We start from the raw sequence: 23299 nt of genomic DNA, 5'->3' as shown, positions 1-23299 counted from the left end.
AGCATTAAACAATTTTTAAGGAAACTACAATACTTAAAAAGTGTTTGATGCAGCACATTATGATGATTTTCATCACTATGATTTTGATATGAAAGTGTGAATGGCTGAAACATTTTAAGAATTTGAACACTCTTGCAACAAGCAGCCCCATCTAAACCAATCTGCTAATCAGTGCCTGGCCTCACCTGAGTAGGGCTGTTATGCCATTATTCAATTACGGGCGTCACCTGCCAAGGGCCTGATGACTCTGGTCACATGGTACTCTTGCACCTGTATATAAATCTGGACTATCAACACTTCAGTTGCTTATGGGAGGAGGGCGCAATACCAGCGGCATGGAAGAGATCAACAATCCTCCCATTTCATAAACCTGGTAAAGACAAATGTGATCCAGGTAATTATAGACCAATTGCCCTCACCTCTCACCTGGGCAAACTTATGGAAAAAATGGTTGTGGCTAGACTAAACTACTTTCTGGAATATAATAATTTACTATATGGCTATCAAACTGGATTTAGAAAACAAAGGTCAACTACTGATGCCCTGGTTAAACTAACCAATGAAATTGAGAAAGCACTGACTATGAAGGAAGCAATGGTAGCAATCTTCCTAGACATCGAAAAAGCCTATGACACAATGTGGAGAGAAGGACTCTTAATCAAACTAAATAAAATGGGCATTGAAGGGAAGATGTATAATTACATCTTAAATTTCCTATCACAGCGTACACTGAGGGTTAGGGTTGGTGAGGTCCTTTCCAATGAATTCTCTGTGGAAGGGGGAATTTCACAAGGTAGTGTGATAAGCCCAATTTTGTTTAATCTCATGATTAATGACATATTTGAGAAACTGAGCAATATGAACAATGGTTTACTGTATGCTGATGATGCTGTCATATGGAGGAGGGGGAATAATATCCCGCACATCACTAAAACAATACAGAAGGAACTGTATATTTTAGAACAGTGGGGAATGGAGTGGGGTTTTAAGTTTTCTGTGCAAAAATCACAAGTGACTTATTTCACAAGGAAGAACGTGTCAGAAGCCCATGAAATTTTACTTTATGACCAGCCTCTCAAAAGAGGAGATGACTTCAAGTACCTGGGTCTTTGGTTGGACAATAAACTCACCTGGAAACGACACATTGAATATGTAGAAACAAAATGCAAAAAGGTCTTGAACTTAATGCGTATGGTCTCTGGTCTCTGCTGGGGCGCAGATAGACAATCTTTACTCAATATTTTTAGAGCCTTGATTAGGTCAAATACTGATTATGGTTGTATAGTTTATGGAGCTGCCTGTAAAACGTCCCTCATGAAGCTTGAAAGAGTGCACTCAAGGGCCCTGAGAATAGCCCTGGGTGCCATTAAGACAACTCCCATTAGCGCCCTGCAAGTGGAGGCAGAGGAAGCTCCTATTCAGATGCGCTTTAAGAAATTGGCACTGACCTACTGGGTCAGGCTACAGTGTAGCACCGACAGCCCAGCCATGTCAGTGCTCCAAGATTGTTGGGAATATTATAAAGAAGGAAAGGGATTTGGGTGGAACATTGAAGGGGATGCAAGCATGTTTGGTTTAAAAAGCCTTGAATTTAACTCTGCATTGGTAATGAGTAATGTACCCCCATGGATCCTTCCTGCCCCAGATGTTAACACAGAGCTACTGAAAGTGAAGGAAGACCACCCTAATGATGATGGATTTGCAATACATTGTAAAACATATCTGAAGTCTGCTTTTTATGGGTTCCTGCATATATTTACAGATGGCTCAAAAAACCCTCAAACTGGCCAGTGTAGTATTGGAATCTATATACCTGAATTCCAAAGGACGTATGGGTACCGACTGAATAACTTCTTATCCATATATTCAGTAGAACTAACTGCTATAATCACTGCCCTGAGATGGATAGAAGAAGTCAAGCCTTTTAAATCAGTCATCTGCACAGATTCACTCTCAGTCTTGGAAAGCTTTATCTCTGGACATGCAGTAAGAGATGACTTAATTATTGAAACAAGACAGCTCTTGGCTCAACTTAGTAATCTAGGGCTCATTGTCCAATTTTGCTGGGTCCCAGCTCATAAGGGCCTCAAGGGTAATGACACCGCCGATAAAGCTGCCAAAGATGCATTAGGCCACCAAGGTATCTCAATCCATGTTCCACTAGGGAAAGGAGAAGCTAAATCTTATATCAAGACAGAAATCATGAATATGTGGCAGGATGAATGGGAGTCAGACATAAAGGGCAGGAAGTACTTTAATGTGCAACCGCAGGTTGGGGGGAAAAGAATTACATCAGTGGGGCTGGGAAGAAGGGAGGAAGTTGTGTTCACAAGACTGAGACTGGGGCATGCTGGCATCAACGCCACATTACATGTCTTGGGTAAAAGTGATGGACTTTGTACTAAATGTCAAGTTAAAGAAGATGTAGAGCACATTCTTTTTCACTGTAGTAAATTTTCTGAACACAGGTCACACTGGAGAGAGCAGGAAGGAGAGGATGATATCCAAACCATCTTGAAAGAAGAGGGAATGCAAAGCACTAGAGTGAAAGGCCTTATGAGGTATTTAAGTTATACAGGTCTGATGGACAGAATATAGACCGACACACATTTCTTTCTTTCTTTCTTTCTTTCTTTCTTTCTTTCTTTCTTTCTTTCTTTTTTTTTTTTCCCTTTAATTTATTATGCCCTGCCATGATTTCATGATCGTTTCACACACTCCTGTACAGTAGGTGGCGATATACAAGCTACATTGTAAACCGCCATTACCTAGAAGAAGAAGAAGAAGAAGAACTTCAGTTGCTTGCCTGCCTGCTGGCTGGCCTGCATGGCACAGCATAGCACTTGCTTGCCTACAAGCTTGCTTACATGCTTGCATACTTTCCTCTTTGTGAAAGCTTGCTGTATGTGGCATCATTTGTGGCATTATTGCATATAATGTGCCTGCTGCAAATTAGGCATTGCTTTGAGAGCTAGGTTGTAGTGCTGCTTGTTTGCTGTGCTACTTGGTGCAAATTAATTTTTTAAAGACTGACCAATGCTATATTCATCATTGGCTCATCAAGAGATACAGTAAAAAGCCCACCTCGCACACTATCATTGTAACATAGCACTGCGTACTCTGAAATTTTATTCATCCCCACACTTTCGAAGGACCACCGCAAACCATTTTCTCAATACAGCATTGCGCCATAGTATCATGCTCAAGGCACTGCAGTCATGGTGAACGATGGGAGGGTTGGGTGGTAACATGGCCAGGGTACCACAGTTATGGAGAATGATGGGTGGGGTGGGAAGCTGCCATGGCCATATTCATGAATACAACTATGACCCAGTATTTGCTTGTCATCACACGGTACAATTCAACTTTTTAACTGAAATGTACTGTTATTTTACTTATACTACTGCATAAATATTGTAGAGCACTTTTAGTTTAACAATACTAATACTGTGAACGTTCTGTAGAGTACTGTTATTTAACAGTTCAATTGCTGCTGATAAAATGTTATATACTGTGATACATTAAACAGCAATGAGCTGTATTAGATTTTTGGTGTGAAATAACAGTAGAATTACAGGTAAATATAATTGCCAGTAACTGCCGTTATTTTGCAGAGAAATTTTCTTAGAGTGTAGGCCTACATGTATTTTATTGACTTGATTGATATGAATATTTCAGTTGGACTCGTAGGCTTAAATCATTGAGGGGGTCCTAAGGAAGTAGTAGTAGTTTGTGTGTGTGTGCAGATGTGTAAGTGGGATTAAAATTATTGTTTGCCATCTTTATCATAAGAGCAGACTGAGTGTCTGAACCTGCTAATGCTAGCATGCTAACATTGGGACAGTTATGTGTGACCCAGTTCAAGGGTTTATCTCTTCTCCCCTAAATGTTCTAACCACAATTTTCTTTTAGGGTGTTATACATATGACCCACTGCAAGTTTTTAAAACTCTTAATGAATGTTGGTTCAATAGCTAAATGCCCAGAAATGAGCTCTCAATTGTAGAGTGATCTCATTCTGACCATGGTTTTTATGATTTTCCTGTTTTTGAATCTAAATAAGACATATATAACATTGTTTTTATGGTAAGTTTTGCACATATTTTCAAAGTTCAGTTTGTATACATCACACACAAATAGGTGGATTGGCCCATGACACCATTATGTCCAGGCAGAACAGCATTTTACTACTATTGGCTTGTTTTGGGCAGCCATCTTGGATTTACCCCATAAAAATGACCTTAATGACATTGAAATTTGGGGCACCCCTTCTGAAATGATGGAGAACACCCTAAGGAAGGTCTACACCGATTTTGGTGCTTCTATCCAGCGCGTAACGATTAGGCCCTTTTTGGACGGTAAGATCCCCAGCTAATTGACCTGCGATTGAGCAAAAAATCTCCCGACTCCCAAAAACTTGTGCGAGTGCCAAATCGTGCTAAAAGTCGCAGAGTGTAAGCCTGGCTGAAAGTAAAGCAACAGAAACATTGCTTTACTGACAGGTTAGGTTTAGGGATGGTTTTGGTCAGGACACAGCAGAGCATTTTTGCGTTTAGCAACAGAAATTTGCTGTGGCAAAAGAAAATCGCTGACATGGCGGGGAAACTGAGCAAATCTCGTCACGTGATAAAAGTCGTCAAAGTCTTGGTATTTGGTTGGATATTGTAGTTGCTGTACATTTGGGCAATATCTCTTAAAGGGGACACATTTGGACCATACGGCTTTGTCTCAAAATAAAGGAGGTGTTATGAAGACCATTTCCAGTCTAAACTCAATTTTGACAAAATATGTAGGTACTGTAGTTACTGCATTTTGCCTTTGCAGGGCAGAATACATACTATACAGTTGACTCAAAGTGCTTTCAAATACACATAGTACACACACATTCCCACATTCATACACCAACCAGCTCTAGAGGCTGCCGTATGGCGCCAATTATCCGGGGTTCATGTGAGAAAGTGCACACACACATATACATACAGTCATAACAACAGTCATAAGAGGACACACTGTCATAACGTGATATTTTAACATGTGATATTTAGTTGGCCACTCATCATATCTTTTAGTGCAATAAGCTCTACATCTCAACATCATCATCACCACCGCCCTTCGTCCTCATCACCCTCATCATCATCATCACCATCTTCTTAATCACCACCACCATCGTCATCATCATTATCACCACTAACTTCATTGTCAGCTTTGACATTTCATTTAGAAAAACACCTTTAAATTATTTTCAAAAAATAATAATACTGACCAGTTATGAGAGAATATGTAGCACAAATGATTGAGAATGAAAACAGAGCCTCACCTGCAACTACTGTAGATGAAGTTACCACCTTGTATTGAGCACTGTTACAGTTAGGGCCTTGTTGGGGTGGTAGCATTATGAAGAAAGACGCTGGACACCTGGTTTGGTGAGGAAAGTAGGGTCTGTAGGGGCTTGGACAGACCTGGAGACTCTCTACTACAGCTGACAAGAGTAGACTAGTGCTGCACTCTATAGCAGTGGTTCCCGACCTTTTTCTTCAGGGACCCATGTTTCTACTATTGTAAGCTTTGGTGACCCAGCACCCGCATGAGAGGAAGTCACTTGATACGCTCTGTCTCCTCCGAAAACTCATTTTAGTCATCATTTTATTCCTCAATTCGTCTTTGTTCAAAAACAGAATACATGTTTAATGTAGCACTTAAATTTTGTTGCTTCTATGCATTTGTCATTTATTCAACATGGGCTACATATGGTATTAAAATGAAACCCCTTAAAACTCAAGAGGGCTTCGCGACCCCCCGTGGATCTTTGGCGACCCATAGGCTGGGTCCCGACCCATAGGTTGGGAACCACTGCTCTATAGCCTACTGGACAACAACAGCCAACCCATGCTACACTCCATCATTGAGAGTCAAACGGACCTGATCAGCTGAAGCAGGGGTGGGGAACCATCTCGAGGGTCTTTGAGGCCATTTTATTCGGCCCCCGGTATATTTTTTTATGTTATGCAGCTTCACGTGAAATATGGCATAGTTTTTAGGAATCTTAGAAATAACATTTGCAATACAATTAAGTGATATTCAGAGAGAAGGATCTGTTTTAAAGGTGGCTGCCTTCTATAGGACTAAAGGGGGGAGGGTCCCTGGATTTTGTTCATAGTGGCCCTTGGAGGCAGGGCTGATAGTATTCAGGCTCCATGCCTGATTTCAGGCTTGACAGAGCTTAGGTTATTCTTATCTCAGAAAGTGTTACTGGTTCAGGGTTTTCTTCTACTTGCAGGCTTGAATAATGGTCATACACAGGCTATTAAATGTTTGAATAATTTGTCAAAATAGGCCTTCGTTACGTCACTATGCAGTATCTTGTCGTCGTCGTAAGAGCAGGGAAAAAAGTTCAGGCTCAGGATTTTTTTTCACTATCACCCCTGTGGAGGACTTTTACGGCCCTTGGAGGAATTTGAAGTGGCCCCTCGAATGAAAAAGGATCCCCACCCCTGAGCTAAAGCATGGCTAAAGCATTTCTAAAGCATGGCTAAAGCATTTCTATATTGCCCGGGGGGCCATTCATAATTTAATTTTAAAGGTAGATTCACATGAAGTATGACACATTTTGTAAAGCAATTACAAAGAAATTACAGTTGCAATAGGGCCAACAAAGTTATATTTTCAGGGGACCTAGTGATGGGGTCTGTTTTCTAGGTGGCCGTGGCCGCCTTCAATATAGTATTGAAACGTTATGGATGAATTAGAGGCGCGCTTCGGTGGTGCACAGTCGGACTAGGATCACAGATGCTGCAGTGATAGAGATACGGCAACCGACGAGTTACAATCAGTGCCTGAAAGATTTACTACAACGCCAATAAATACGCTGCATTCCATTTAATTGTTTTAACGATGTTAATAGATACAATCCATAGAAATTCAATGATGCATGGTCCTAGTAGTTACCACTTGTACTTATGGATTTTCCTCGTCTGTTTTGTGAAAACGAATTTTGTGTATGGTACGGCCTCTCGAGATTGAGACGGCTGTACTTTGACCCTCGGCGCTTCCACTACCCGAGTTTAGGAAGTGGATGTTATGGAAAGGAGTGCAAAAATAAAGAAAAAGCAGAAGCATCGGGAAGGAGAGGGGCGAAAGGCAGAAGGAAAACTGCCTGAAATGGCTCAATCAACCGGAGAAACGCGGTTGTATATATCTGCCGTGACTGTACTTATATGTGCCATGAGCATAGTGCCACTTTCTGCGGTGCTTACTCCTGGTAAGTCAGATGACAGCCTCAAGCAGATCAGAAGTTACAGCTTTGAAGCGTTTTTGAAGTCTTCGGCTAAATTCATTAACCCTCGCCCAGGTTTCGAAGTAAATGTTGAAGCCAATTTAAGGAACTCTAAAATGAGTTACAGAAATTAACTAAAGTGATAGAAAAACTAAATGTGTATTAAATAGGTGAAATGGAATTGAATGGAATTTTGGCGTTGCCAAAAATCCCTTTGGATCTTCACATGCAAACCTGAAACACTCGTCAAAATAGGCTAGGAGTTATGCTTACTAACATTCATAAGCATAAAACTATAGAACCGTGAACATGCCGGTGATGAGCACAACCTCCCTCCGCTGGTGCGTGAATACATTTATCAGAATTGGATTTTGTTGGGTTGGTGAGCTGCCATAGATCAAAGGCTGCCCCGTCCCATTTGTTTAGCATAATGGGTTCAGATGACGTTTGTTACCGATGGAGGTAATGCTTTCCCCTTGGAGAGTTCTGTTGACTTTACGTAGTTCAAGTCAGTGAAAGTTGGAGTGTCGCGTGTGTTATGTAGCCTACATAATGCAAATTGTGTCCTCATTTGACACTCGTGACGCGTGAAAGTTCAAATGCAAGACACACATCACAAGCCAAGCTGACCGTTTTGAATTGTTGGTCTTCTTGCACATTTTCAGCCTCGCATCCTCATCGAAAATCTTCTTCGCTAAAGATGGACGAAGCGACGTTGACAGTCAGTAATGAACTCGAAAGTGACATGGTTGTCTCGTGGCTGTCAGACCACTGTTATCAGGTAGGTTACTACAGATAGAATCGCCTATGTAAGTTTCCAGATATACTTTCTGTAACATTTAAATAGTTGCATACCTACAGCTCCAGGCCTTTTTATTAGAATACCATGAAAAAGTTGATTTATTTCCATAATTCCATCAATAATGTTAAACTGTCATGGATTGTAGATTCATGGCCCAGTTTTTTAACTATTCCAATCATTATTTTTTTTCTTTTTATATACGTTGGTCTTCCAGCTCAAAAAACCCATGAATTGGGGAATTCGCATTATTAGAATATTGTTATAAAATCACATTTTTCTTCATCAAAATTCGGGTCACATTAAATCAGTTGAAATTTGGTACTTTCTACATAACATGCAATGGTCAATACTTGGTTAGGACATTCTCTGTCTTCATAATGGCCATGATGCGTTTAACATTGAAGTCAATGGCAAAAACAGTGCATGGGAGTTATGGAAGCCCAGATATCCTTGATGCTTTGCTGTCAGCTGTTCTTGTTTGTTGACCTGGTACCCCACACTTCACTCTTCAATATACCCTGTAGATTTCCATGCCACGTTTTGGCGCTAACACACCAGTTTAATTCTAAATAACCAGAAATGAAACCCCATTGAAAATGAATGGGGTTTAATTTCTGTTGAGTTAGAATTAAACTGGTGAGTTAACACCAAAACGTGGCATGGAAATCTTTGGGTATATTGAAGAGGGAAGTGTGGGGCACCAGGTCAACAAACAAGAACAGCTGACAGCAAAGCATCAAGGATATCTGGGCTTCCATAACTCCCATGCGCTGTTTTTGCCATTGACTTCAATGTTAAACGCATCATGGCCATTATGAAGACAGAGAATGTCCTAACCAAGTATTGACCATTGCATGTTATGTAGAAAGTACCAAATTTCAACTGATTTAATGTGACCCGAATTTTGATGAAGAAAAATGTGATTTTATAACAATATTCTAATAATGCGAATTCCCCAATTCATGAGTTTTTTGAGCTGGAAGGCCAACGTATATAAAAAGAAAAAAAATAATGATTGGAATAGTTAAAAAACTGGGCCATGAATCTACAATCCATGACAGTTTAACATTATTGATGGAATTATGGAAATAAATCAACTTTTTCATGGTATTCTAATAAAAAGGCCTGGAGCTGTATGTGGCATAAGCCCCTCTACTAGCTTAAAAACCAAATGTTGTTCCAAATGGAAGAAAATGCAGCATTGCAATTTTGCGCAGTCTGTTTCATCTCCAATGCACTTGTATAATAGTAGTCTTTTGCTAAAACACTGCAGTTAAGTGGCAGTTTTTGTAATGCAGTAGGCCATAGAAATAGGCCATAGTTGTTTTTCCTAAGGGGTGTGTGTAAATAAGTGTCTTGGTTTATCAGTGCTTGTTCCAGCCTCTTGGTGTAGTACCAGCAGGACCAAAAGCTGGACAGCCCAGCGTGGTGGACTTAACCGTGGGGACTCAGCATCCCATCACTCTTCAACTGAACAGCTCTCCTGTCAACCTCGAGCAGTGCAGGTCAGCCATCATGCTTAAGTTGAGATGTAATGAGACACGGCAGTGGTGGGGACTGTTGTCACAAGGCTGAGGTTGTCTGAGTTGTAAACATGTGAGCCTCATAAATGCAACAGTTTCTTGAAGACATGTCCTCTCAAGGCCTATACATAGCCAATCATTTTAGTTCACTGGAGTTTGTGTGGTCAACACATATTACCAGGATTGGTGTCTTTTCTTGCAGTTGAGAATTAGGCTTTTCGCTGTTCGTGGAGAAGTTTACTTCTTGAAATCCCATTATTTCATCATGTGTTTTGTTTGCATTCCTGCATTAAAATATATGGAAGTTAGCAGTAGCCGTTTTTGTGTTGTGTCTCATATGAGCTTTATGGTACATTACAATCACTTCACTCCTCTTCATAGGCCTGCCCCTGCTTAAAAACAGTCTGTGGATTATCACTGCATTATTCCAAGTTTTTTTTTCTCTGAAGTTCCTGTGCCAAAGAGATGTATTGTGATACAGAGGATTTTATGGATTCCTTGTTGAAACTCAAGCCAAGCTATTGCACAAACAAACATTTTATAAGTGAGCTACATAGGAAAATGGTTTGCATGAAAAAATAAACAGAAAGATTTGACTAGCTGGCTAGATTGCTACCTGAAATCATCTCTCGATCATTTTCCCCCCAAGGCTTCATTTTCATTTTGGTGAGCATGGGAAATACTCACTGTGGGTGAAGAATCTCAATAATCCCTCAGAGGTCAACTGCACCTTAGTTACTGAAACAGAACCTGCTAACAGTTACTTGCGTGAGTATTGTTCTTTTAACACTTTCTCAATTGTAGGTCAATTATATTATTCAATATGTGGGTGGTTGACGTGACGCCTTGTTTTTTCGTAACATTGGTTAAAAACCTATAAAGCTGTATTTTTCCTCTTAAAAACAAATGTCAAAGAAAGAAGATGTGGCACATTATGTTTCATATGAGTCTTATATGAGAAGAAACATTTTTGTTAAGATTTATTTAAAGGTTTATATGTCAAATATCCTGTGATGTGACTGTAACATTAATGAAACCTGTAATATAATATATATATATATATATATATATACAGTGCCCTCCATAATTATTGGCACCCCTGGTTGAGATGTGTTAAAAGCCTTAAAATAAATTCAGTGTTTATTGCAGAAGAATACTGTCACACTGAAAATTGTAGGAAAATGTAGCCTTGAACTCAAATGAATTGTAAGAAAATAAAAAAAATCCCTGACTAAAAAATAATTATTTTTCATTAAATCACCTGTTCCACAATTATTGGCACCCTTAACAATTCCCAGGAAATAAATATAATTGAAGCATTTCTGTCATTTCTACAGTAGTTTACAAAGTTTACCAGAGTATGTAGGAACATTTAATTAGTAATTCATCACTTCCTGTTTCCCTGGGGTATAAATATGACGTGACACCGAGGCCATTTCTCTTATCCAGTCTTAAACATGGGAAAGACAAAGGAACACAGCATACAAGTGAGGCAGATGTGCGTCGACCTTCACAGGTCAGGCAGAGGCTACAAGAAGATTGCCACTCAACTGCAGCTGCCCATATCCACTGTGAGATGAATAATTTAGAAGTTCAAAACAACTGGAACAGTGGTAAACAAGCCTGGATGAGGACCCAAGTTTATTTTGCCACCACGCACGGTGAGGAGGATGGTAAGAGAAATCAAAAGATCTCCAAAGCTCACTGTTACAGAATTACAACAAATGGTAGCATCCTGGGGTCACAAAGTCTCCAAATCAACCATCAGGCGCTGTCTACACGCCAACAAGCTGTTTGGGAGGCATGCACGGAGAAAACCTTTCCTCACTCACAATCATAAACGCAAGCGTCTGGAGTTCGCCAAGCGGTATTGGGGCTTCAACTGGGACCGTGTGCTTTGGTCAGATGAGACCAAGATTGAGCTTTTTGGCAACAAACACTCTAAGTGGGTCTGGCGTACCACGAAAGATGCGCATGCTGAAAAGCACCTCATACCCACTGTGAAGTATGGGGGTGGGTCAGTGATGCTGTGGGGCTGTTTCGCTTCCAAAGGCCCTGGGAACCTTGTTAGGGTGCATGGCATCATGAATGCTTTGAAATACCAGGACATTTTAAATCAAAATCTGTTGCCCTCTGCCCGAAAGCTGAAGCTGGGTCGTCACTGGGTCTTTCAGCAAGACAATGACCCTAAACATATGGCCAAATCTACACAGAAATGGTTCACCAAACACAAAATCAAGCTCCTCCCATGGCCATCTCAGTCCCCTGACCTCAACCCCATTGAGAACCTGTGGGGTGAGCTGAAGAGGAGAGTACAGAGGAGAGGACCCAGGTCTCTGGATGATTTAGAGAGATTCTGCAAAGAGGAATGGCTGAAGATCCCTCTTTCTGTCTTTTCCCATCTTGTGAAACATTATAGGAGAAGATTAGGTGCTGTTTTGTTGGCAAAAGGGGGTTGTACAAAATATTAACACCAGGGGTGCTAATAATTGTGACACACATTATTTGATGTCAAATAATTATTTCTTTATGTGGGATTTTTTCCCCACTGAATAAATGCACTTGTATTGAAGGTTGGATTTTTTTCATTAAGGTCCCATATTATTTAGAAAAAAAAATAAATAATTGTAAGCTAAAAAACACATCTCAACCAGGGGTGCCAATAATTATGGAGGGCACTGTATATATATATAAATTAACCAACAACATTTTGAATAATGTATGAAGCATTTGGCATGATTGCATAAATATTAACTTTGTATTAAGATATGTGAATGTGAAAAAAACTCAAGACAGTAATATTAACTACAAGTTCAATTTCGTAACACAAATTGCGTCCTGTGGGGTGACATGTATGTCAATGTTTGTGAACGGGCTACTACAAGGGTCTTAAAGACAGGCTCCTAACCAGTCAGTACCTCAGTTATTGGAGAGTGGTGTGGAAGTTTAAGGTCACTATTCACCTCTTAATGTCATACATATTGCAATGTTTCTGTCACGCAATGCTTAGGTCCATTTTATGGTGTCCTGTGGTGTGACTGCACTTATAGAAGGAAAAACAGTTTTTTATAAATGAAAACACATATTAAGATTCAAAACAATATAATTATCTAGTTAGCATGAACTCAGAGGTCAGTCATTTATACAAAAGGATTAAAATGGCCACACTGCAGTGAATTTCCTGTGGTGTGACTTCATGTCCTGCGGTGTGACATGCTTATGCAATGTGTTACTCAATCCTTACTTGGTTTTCATGTATCATGCAAGGATATAAGGATACCAGGAGATTTATTTGTCACATTCACACAATTATTACAAGTACCACAGTGAAACCATGCAGTGAAATCACAGTCGTCTGCCTGTACAATGCATAGGCGTGTGTGGGGTGGAGGTTAAACGAACAATAGTACAAAGAGCATGGGGAATATGTTTGTGCAGAATATTAATCATTTTATTGTATCTTACAGAAATATCACACCAAGGATGTCACACCGAAGGGCACATTTCCCCAAAAATGGCAAAAATTAGGCGAAATTCCACGGACCACTAAAAGCTTTATTTTTTCAAATTTTTTCCATCATTTTTTTCAGGAATTGAAAAAACTTTTTTTTGTGTGTGTGTGTTACGCCCTTAAACGTCAACCACCCATGTAGTCACTATTCCAAATGTAGTGGCTTACTTTTATTTGATTTAAAGGGACACTGTGCAGGAAATGGTCAAAAAAGGTACTGCAACTATGCTGCTCATTGAAACTGGGCTGCCTATTGCCAGATTTCATCTTTACATGAAAGTTTACCAAGTAATAAACAAATATTTTCTAGTATGGTCCAAGTACAGTCATTTTTGCAGCTAAAAATGGCTATTTTTGGAAATTCAAAATGGCGGACCATGGAGAAGATCCCCCTTTTCATGTATGAAAAGTGCAATTTTTCCAGTCATAATGAAAACTTAGAATTTGATGCTAGTGGTAAGTATTCATGAAAAAGGTAACATTAGTGAATGGGCAGCATGAATTCTGGAAATAAACAACTACAAATCTCACACAGTGTCCCTTTAACTGAATTGATTTGTTTATCAGTGATTCTGTCTTCACTCTATTTCTAATCTATACCCTACAATCTAATCTATACCAAGGTCTTCCATAATTTCCTGGGATTATTTCTATGTAATGATCTGTTTCTCTTGAGAAAAAAATCTTTGCTTTACTAATCATCAGAATTACCTCTTCCACAAACGCTGTTTCCACATATGTGGACATTTTTGAAAACACATCTGTTTCAGCCTCTTGTTTACATGAGTTTTAGAAATCTCCTTTAAAAACTCATTCCATGTCAGTTTGTATGATTTGCTCAAAATCACCCTACAGTACCCCTTACTTCATGCCCCAATTTAACCATGTAGGCACTCAATGACCCCCATGTACAGAAACACTTGATCAAACATTTAAGACAAGAAAAAATATATTTTCGCAGTTCTGTATGTGGCTCTACTGCAATCTATTGATCAACCAAAGCAACAGCATAAATTGTTTCTTTGCTTGAACAGTAGATGGCAGTAGACCCAGATACGGTGATGTGATGTATGAGATCTGTCTGTTTACATAATGGTCATTCCATGTCAATTCACATGCCCTTCCCAGGTGACCCTCTTAGATTTTCCTGATTTGTCACAGACAGGCACCTTGTCATGGCAACTGAAAGAATACAAAGTTTTATCATCCTACCTCAAATGGTTTTGGAGACGCGGCTATCTCTGCATTACTTAAAGAACCAACATGGCTTGTACTGAAAACAAGTGTCTTTGTCCATTTATTTAAAAAAAAAACTAAATGTTGTGTTAATCTGAAGACTCTGCAATCTAGTATGTATAATGTGAGGTGCTGGAGAAGCGTCTTTGGCATTTAGCTACAGATGGATGCCAACATTGTGTACTATACAGGAGAGGTTGAGACCTGACACAGTCGATCACAAGGAAAGATAGGTCCCCCAGAGCCATCGCTCTATTGTCTTGCTTCTGTTGCATTGGCTAACAGCCTTTGGGTATTTAATTATGGAATTCTGTTTTAAATGTGTTTCTGTATTCTGTTTCCCTCCAGCGATATTATTTGCATTCCTTGGCTACATCGGTTTGTTTATGTTGGCGGCCATTGCAAATACAATAATGGGGTAGGTAATATACATGGCTATTTTACACTAAGTCTGTTGTAAATGTTTTACAGTAGATGCAACTGTGCAGTCAGGAATGACAAAGCATACACATCCTGAGAAATCATTACATGAGACCACACTCTACACATACATCTGATAGTTCATACTGGAACGTCAGTCAACACTTCTACAAAACAGCCGCCAGGAAGAAAATAGCCTGACCTTACTTTTCTGACTAGGTGTCTCCTGGAGGGAGTGGTTGTTTTATTTCAATTCTGTACTGTAGATTCTCATCCAGGTTGTGATCCCAAAACATCCTGGATTTCATTTTTTGTATAACTACCTTTTACGACAAGTCCATAAATGGCACATACCTTCTCAGTAGTGGGGTTCACTAGAATCCAATGGCACAACTTTAGCCTCTTTTTTTTATTCTTCCTTTTCCTTTGCTCCAGACTTGAGGTGGTGAAAACCCATTTTATGCGCTGGGGCAGCGCAATGGAGACTGACAGGCTCATTAACTCAGTAAGTAACTTTGGTTCTCTGATTTCATCTTAAGTAGGCTACTGTAATTATTAATGGCAAGTGTATACCATACTCTTTTACTCTTTGACACACACTGTCTCTCTCATCGATAGGAGCTTGGGCCATCAAGTTCCTTGATAGAGCCCTCCGTGGAAGCGATCATGCCAGCTACTGCTGGAAGAAGGCTTCGCTCACTGGATACATTCCGAGGGTGTGTTGCATTTTTTTACCCCATTCTTTAATGTAGTCAAATTCATGTGTGGAAAATATATGGACAGATACTACTTATTGTTAAGTTGTTGACCAGCCATTGTTTGTTGTTATTGTTGTTGTTTTCTTTCGAATTACTCATGGTTCCCGCCAGTTACACTCTGCATGTCTTTGCAGGTTGTCCCTGGTAATAATGATATTTGTGAACTATGGAGGAGGGAGATACTGGTTTTTTAAACATGAAAGTTGGAATGGTGAGTGCACTGAAATCGTCCACTTCAATTCCATCTGAATTTGTCACTTAATTTAGTATAATAACTCCTTTTTATGTCTCTAAACAGGATTGACTGTTGCAGATTTAGTGTTTCCATGGTAAGTCTGAGTTTGGCATTATGTCCAGCACATGCAAGTGTGTTGTGCTTGCACCGGACAATTTCCCATGAGTTAGGTGTAAATAACCCCAGGCTTTAAGTAGTCCCACCTATTAAGTATCTCCACTTCTCAGGTCACATCCTGACTCTGTGTCTGTCTCTGTAGGTTTGTGTTCATTATGGGCACCTCCATTGCTCTGTCTGTCAGTGGCTCACTGCGCAGAGGAGCGTTCCGCTCCCAGTTACTGGGGAAGTGCCTGTGGAGGAGCACCCAGCTTTTTGTCATTGGCCTGTTCATCATCAATCCAAACTACTGCCAAGGGCCATGTGAGTAGCAGGAAGTTGTGGCTTCAGTGAGTCTTGCTCAGTTCTTGTGAAATATTGCCATATATGGGAGATTTTATTCCATGGTATCCATCTCCTTCCACACATTCACAACCCTTTAGATTTACTGTATATATGTTTTATTTTACTTCTTTTCAGATACCTTGGCATAGTCAGTTGGTACATTTCATTTATAAATCATGTCTACTGTGTATGTACTATATTCAGTTGATACAGCCCAAAGGGTTTTCGAAACCCCTCCACCAGATTCTTTACATATTTCATCTGTTTGTGACATTGGTGTGTTTGTTGCACTTGATTTCTTCCAGTGTCCTGGGAAAACTTGCGTATCCCTGGAGTTCTACAACGGCTGGCTTTTACCTACTTTGTTGTTGCCTCTCTGGATCTTCTGGTGGCCAGAGTTCGGCTTGATAACCTGCCAATGGTAAGAGGTTTATTTTTCTCAGTTTGTAGCAGGTGGTGTTTCATTAACCATTACATTGAACTAGACTAGCACTGTGTCCTTAAATATATTATATTTTTTTCACTGCAGGATGCCTGGTGGTACCCAGTGTGTGACTTCCTCCTTTACTGGCCTGCTTGGCTGTGTGTGATCATCCTAGAAGTGCTGTGGTTATGCCTGACGTTCCTCCTTCCTGTCCCAGCCTGCCCAAAGTAAGTTAGCAGCAACCCCTGCTTTGTGCAAACAATGTGTCAGGATGATGGTCTGTGCTTTATAGTCTTGGGTTGTTGATTGATGCCTTTGTATTGTTTCAATGCACGCCAGCTTCAGTCTTGCTGAAACAAGCTTGAACCAACTCGTGGTTTTTGAAAGTGCAGATAGCATCACTCAAGTTGTTTTCAGGCTGCCAAGGGCAGCGCTGGTGATGGTGCTGGTGCTGGTTCCCACACCCGTTACAATGGGAACCAGAGTGCTTGCCAGTGAACAACTCGTGTTCATACAATGTTGGTTCCATGAGTGACCTGGACGAACCTGCTGATGCCTGTGTTGTCGCCAGGGTTCGCAGAGAAAAAAAAAGTTGTGTTTTGGTGTGCATCAGAAACCAACTTTCCGGTTGTGGACCGCTCTTGACTTTTTGGCATGGATACGTCAGTTTGCACTGACACTGTTTCTCTGTTGGCCAGACGTTTGAGTAATTATCTTGAAAATATTTGGCTGAAACTCTACAGGGGAACTGCTTTATTTATCAGACAATTCCATTCATACCTTTTGGGTTTTATTGTGTTTGCAAAAGCAGCCAACAGGCCTCATTGAGAATCAACACCTGACTTTTGTAATGTAGAAAATTTTTTACCTACCACTACCAGTAATTCACTATCTCACTACAGAGTTAGTGTTCACTATCCAAATTGCCCAGCGTTATCACCCAAGCTACTATCCAAGAATTCCTCTTAATGATGTGTGTCACTCTTCTTGTCTTTGTGTTCTATCTATTACTTCACTCCATACCAGTGGGTACCTTGGCCCAGGTGGAATAGGCGACTTTGGACAATACCCAAAGTGCACAGGGGGAGCTGCAGGCTTTATCGACCGCTGGCTGCTGGGACAATCTCACATTTACCAGACGCCATCATCAAGGGTATACAAATTGTCATTTCACACACACACCATCTGCACAGTTTCTGCTTGCAAGGTTGAGAATCATTTCCCTTTGATCAAATCTGCCATAATACTTAGCCCAGTTTCCCCTCTGAGAAGTTAATAACGCTGTGTGTTTCTTTTTCCAGGTTATTTACCAGACCACAGTGCCATATGACCCAGAGGGAGTGTTGGGCAGCATAAACTCTATCCTAATGGCGTTCCTTGGTCTTCAGGTCAGTTGACCAGTTGGCCAGTTGGCTTCCCTAACAATGATTACAACAGTATGCTGATCTGCACCATGACCTAAATTTGATTGCTTTGATTGCTTTTCAGGCTGGAAAGATTCTTCTTCACTACCGTGATCTACACAACAGAATTATGTCCAGATTTCTCATATGGGGGCTTATCCTGGTAAATATTACTCCTTAGATGTTTATTGGCATTTTTAAAAGCAATTAACCCATTGACTCCTAAGGTACCTACAAAAAAAGGTGCTGAATGCCTGAGCCCTTTTAAGAAAAGCTGCCCTCAGCATATACAAACCTAAATATCTCAGCTTCTGAAGCACATAAAAAATTGCACTAAGTTTCATTTAAATGCTAAGACCCTCATCTTTCATTAGAATGTGTTCATTTATCTCAAACAAACAGAGATTTTTTTTAAAGTTGTCTCAAATCTCATGAGCCTGAATGTTGCATAATGCAGCTCCAGGCACCAGGGCCAATGTTGCGCAACACAACATCAGGCATCAATGGTTTAAAAGCAAGTGTGTCACTGAACGCATGTGAAGAACAGTGGTGATCTGTATACACATCTAATGAAGCAGAAGTTAGATCCTTCTTTATCACTGAAGTATGCAGATATGTCACTCATAGCAGGCCAGTATATGCACAGAGTAGATGGCAGTTAGTTAAATAGGATATTAATTGTAACATTACATTATAAACAACTTAAAGTTCAAGTCAGTATTCAATATCTGTATGTTCTATATATTGATTAAGCATCACACAACTGAAAACACCTTACTGAAAAAAAGTAATTGCAATAATAACATTGCTTTACCTTATTCCATGCTGTACAGGGTGTATTGTCTGCTATCTTGACTAAGTGTTCCAGAGACCACGGTTTCATCCCCATCAATAAAAACTTATGGTTTGTACCTTTTTATAATTATATATAAACAATAGCACTGAATTAAGTTAACCATGATTCAAACAAATGCACTGTCTGATTGACATTGAAACATGATTGAGGTGAGAACCATATTTTTCTGCACATGGGCATTCTTGTCATTGTCATATATGGTGTCACAAAACATCTGGTTACCAAAACCCTAAAATTTCAGATCTTTGTTAAACTCTTTGTTGCTACTATACTGAATTATATTATCTTGTACTATACTAATACTACAGTATACTATACTACAGTATACTATACTATATTACAGTATAATAGTGGTATGCAATACCAGCTGAAATGTTGACATGTCTTTTGCAGGTCTCTATCCTATGTGACCACCCTAAGCTGTTTTGCCTTCATTGCTCTTGCTCTGGTGTATTACTTCGTGGACGTGAAGAGATGGTGGTCTGGTGCTCCCTTCTTCTACCCAGGTGACTGACCACAAGTTTCAATTCCTCTTAGGTCCCTGTTGCCACTCACACCTTATAAAGCTTTGTTATTAGTTAAACTTTACATGCACTCGTCAGACAAAGAACTGAAATTAAGTTTCTTACTTTTCCACGCAAGGACATAAACATATCCAGCGACAGACATCGACATAGACATGCAGTAGGTATAGGCATAGACATGCAGACATTTAAGTGCAAGACAGGACAACAGAAGACAATATAAGAACACATAGTAAAATCGAGGGACCTCATTTATCAAGCGTTCTTAGGCACAGATCTGTGCGTAAAGCATGCGTGTGATCATTCCTGAGCAAAGTGTGGGATTTATGAAGATGTACTTGAACATAGAAGTGTGCCTAAATCTACGCACACCTGAGATCATGCTTGCGAGTGGAAGAAACATGAAATTGCAAATAATATTGACCGTGCAAGGTACAGTTAGCTTTGAATGGCAATGGAGTATGACAGTGTGCTATTTGACAGTGTTTTCTTCCATGTGTGTCTCCTTCTTTTATTTATTTTGAAACACTGTCCTCCCCCTGTCGAAAGCACCTCCATTTCTGCCGCGGAAATGTTTCTATCTCCGCACTTCCCGCCAGCGCTTCAAGTGGCGCGTGTGTTCATGTGTGTCCAAACAGGGTGGCGCCTTCGAATTAACATGGCATTTGAATGTATTTTAATGCCATATATGGTTACTTGGAGGCGTTTCGGGATGCAAATTACCCCAAATGCGCGTGTGCACAGTGATTTGGAAGGTGTGGGATTTATCATGCAGAGGTGTGCATAGGAGCAGCCAACGCACGTTTGATAAATCCCGATTTTTCTATACTTGCGACCATTCTATATTTCACTTGTAGGACACAATTTAGAAGGCATTCTACGAACAAATGATAAATGAGCCCCGAGGTATTTGTGTTTTACTCCCAAATTGTGCTGTTACATTATCCAGTGTGTAATACTGTGACAGTAATAAATTAGATAAAACAGAGAAGAAGAGCAAGGTGTACAGGACAACAGTCAGAGAAGTAAATCATAATGGTGGCTATAATGGTGGGGTTTTTTTAATAGGAAATTGCTTCTGTGTCCTTTTTGGTGTTGTAATGCATGGAATAACTGTGTTTGCCATTATTCTTTTGCATGAGATCACTAAGGGCAGTACTCAGAAAAGTTGCTGAAATCTGAGTGACTGATTCTTCTTGTCTGTCCCATCAGGTATGAACTCCATCTTGGTGTATGTGGGTCACGAGGTCTTTGAGAACTACTTCCCCTTCCGCTGGAAAATGGCAAACAGCCAGGCACACGCGGAGCACCTGGCCCAAAACCTGTTAGCCACATCCATATGGGTACTCATCTCCTACATCCTCTATAGGAAGAAGATTTTCTGGAAGATTTAAGGAGGAGGTCATATATTTGTTTCTGGATGAATGAGGACCTTAAGTGACAAAACATATTTGGAGCTTGACAGTGGAGTGGAAGCGTTTCAGGGTTTTTTTGTTTTTTTTGTTTTGTTTTTTTGTTTGTTTTTTTCTTCTGCTGAACAGCATTGAGATTTTTGCCGGGACTATGGATTGTATCAGACTGCTTGATCTCCCAGTATCAATACTATGAAACAGTGATTTGGATCTCTGATGGCTGCAGTTCACACTGTCCACTCTTTGTATGTAAGGGTGGAATTATCAGCACTACAGCTCTATGGACATATTGCCAAAAGGCGTGGGACAGGGATATTTTGTTACTGATTTTAAGAAAATATATAAAAGAGTAACTGGACCATGAAGATAGAGCCAATGCAACTTCCTTTTTCAATTTCCTAAGTGCACACCTCTGATTTGGTTTCCCATTGTATCTATTGTGCACAGTCTTGACATGGTTGAAGGTTGCATGTGAAGCTACTAAGGTTGCAAAGACATTTTCAAATGTCTGAAGTGCCACAAGATGTTTACAGCCAGAAAAGCATTTTTGTTGACATAAACACAAAATATCATGGTACTCCACATATTGCCACATATACTGTAATTAATTTCAGTAGTTCAAGTTAATAGGGTGAAGGGCCATTCTGAATTGGATTTGCCACATTCAGGGGGCTATAATTGCATTAAGAAGAGGAGGAGTGGTGCTTCTCTATAGTTTTATATGATGTACAATTCTACTTCCATTGTGTAGGGCCACAGAATATTACAAACTACTTAACACTGGTATGGTTTTAAAATATCAGTTTCCAAGCTTGTGCAATATGGTCCTTTTCTAGTCTACGGTGATGCAAAGCATTTTCAACGATTTTGTTTTAATGATTTAAAAAAACATCAAACCGCCAAAACATGCTTCTGCTATTCCTCAGGATTATAAATACCTGAACATTTTGCTGTAGTTTAGGGAATGGACCTGAGGTTAAAGCAGCCTTTCAATAATTGGTGTCACTTGTAAAAACGGTGCCAAATATGTTGACATGTACTTTTCACAATCATTCATGGGGTGGTGGGACTTTCTATAATTCCTACATTTTTTTATGGTAGGGTAGAGTATCATGTTTTTAAACAGCTGGAAACCCCATCAAAGCACTGTTCAAGTTTTCCCTAATTGCCTTGGCCACTATCTTAGAGGTCATGGTCTAGTTTTAAGAAGAATTTCTGATCACCTCAAACCAATACACAAAAACAATATAGATCATAACATAGGATGCAGCATCACACCAGTGATGGTGTAAATTAAAAACATGTGGTCTATGCGTCGGTGGGTATGTGTGTGTGCATGCTCAGGCCACAACGTTTTAAAAAAATATTCAGTTCAGAGTGCATGTGATGTAACTGCGGTATATTAAAATTTATACAGTAAATACCAATGAGAGGATTTAAGTAATGAATTATATCTGAATGTCTGTAATGCTGTTGAATTATTGCCATTGTACACTTATTTTTTATTATTTTTTATGCTTTGTTTTTAAATGGTGTTTTGTTTTATACTTCTCAATGCAAATGATGATCAAAATAAATGGCTTAAATATTTCACTGGGATAATATCGTAATGGTTAAACTTCTCATAAAAAAATATTACCCAGTAGGCCTATAGGAGAGAAAGTGCTCAGTGTGCTTATTGCTGTTGAAACAAAAACATGTAATGTACAGGCTAGAATCGCCTGGTCAGGCCAGAATCGAACCTGGTCCCTAGCGCAGTAACCCAGTGCCCCACTGTTAGGCCCCAGCAGGGCCGTGTTGTGCTCGTTAGGCCACGGCAGGGCCATGTTGTGCAATTTTGCCATAGCTTTGAAGTGTGATGCCACCTAGTACAGTAGATGACTTGTGGTTATTATGTTGTTATTTTTCATCAATTTGCTGGCCATTCATTAAAATAGTACACTCAAACTTGTGGACCGAGAGGAGTAGAGCCCCCACTAAGATTCCAAGGCATGGTGAGAAAATACACCACAACGACTAAAGAATGACAGCCAAGAATTTAGCTGCTGCAGCAGCCTTTGGTTTTAGTCAACTGGCTGTGACACCAATGTGGGAGTTTCACAGGTAACTTTGAGACTAAAGCTAGAGAGCCTATATGTTGACCTTTGATATGGACCCTGAGTAATCCAAACGTGGCAGGGTTGATACCGCTGCATACTAAAATTAAAAAGATAAGGTCGATATTTAATGTCCAGGTGTCACACAATGTTATTCCACTACATTTACTTTCAGACATCAGCAGGTTTCATTCAGTGCAGCACGTTTTGAAAAAGATGGTATTATCTAGAGCAGTGGTTCCCAACCTATGGGTCGGGACCCCCCTTATGGGTCGCCAAAGATCCACAGGGGGTCGCGGAGCCCTCTTGATTTTAAGGGGTTTCGTTTTAAATATATATAGCCCATGTTGAATAAAAGACAAAGCATTTAACTAATAAATGCATAG

At 40.0% G+C, this 23299-nt stretch overlaps 1 protein-coding gene across 1 annotated transcript; it reads left to right on the top strand.

Annotated features, from left to right (window-relative positions):
• Positions 1 to 7111: 7111 nt before the first annotated feature.
• hgsnat (heparan-alpha-glucosaminide N-acetyltransferase) lies at positions 7112 to 22408 on the top strand. Its single transcript, XM_063219632.1, has 18 exons — positions 7112 to 7257; positions 7938 to 8053; positions 9443 to 9579; positions 10247 to 10365; positions 14693 to 14762; positions 15200 to 15269; positions 15383 to 15480; positions 15657 to 15733; positions 15821 to 15851; positions 16017 to 16177; positions 16504 to 16619; positions 16728 to 16849; positions 17649 to 17775; positions 17924 to 18010; positions 18111 to 18188; positions 18859 to 18929; positions 19275 to 19387; positions 20618 to 22408. The coding sequence occupies exons 1-18, from the start codon at positions 7158 to 7160 to the stop codon at positions 20797 to 20799; spliced, it is 1875 nt and encodes a 624-aa protein (XP_063075702.1). The 5' UTR covers positions 7112 to 7157; the 3' UTR covers positions 20800 to 22408.
• Positions 22409 to 23299: the final 891 nt, after the last annotated feature.

Source organism: Engraulis encrasicolus, chromosome 16 (genome assembly GCF_034702125.1).
Source record: "Engraulis encrasicolus isolate BLACKSEA-1 chromosome 16, IST_EnEncr_1.0, whole genome shotgun sequence".
In the NCBI taxonomy this organism is placed as follows: Eukaryota; Metazoa; Chordata; class Actinopteri; order Clupeiformes; family Engraulidae; genus Engraulis; species Engraulis encrasicolus.
This window is presented reverse-complemented; position numbering and strand designations above follow the sequence as displayed.

What these genes read in the sequence shown, in the direction of transcription:
- hgsnat (XM_063219632.1), top strand. Translation starts at nt 7,158, where the DNA reads ATGGCTCAATCAACCGGAGAAACGCGGTTGTATATATCTGCCGTGACT. An exon ending in ATTGCAAATACAATAATGGG is followed by an intron (nt 14,763 to 15,199) that starts GTAGGTAATATA and finishes CCTTTGCTCCAG; the next exon opens with ACTTGAGGTGGTGAAAACCC. An exon ending in CCTGTCCCAGCCTGCCCAAA is followed by an intron (nt 16,850 to 17,648) that starts GTAAGTTAGCAG and finishes ACTCCATACCAG; the next exon opens with TGGGTACCTTGGCCCAGGTG.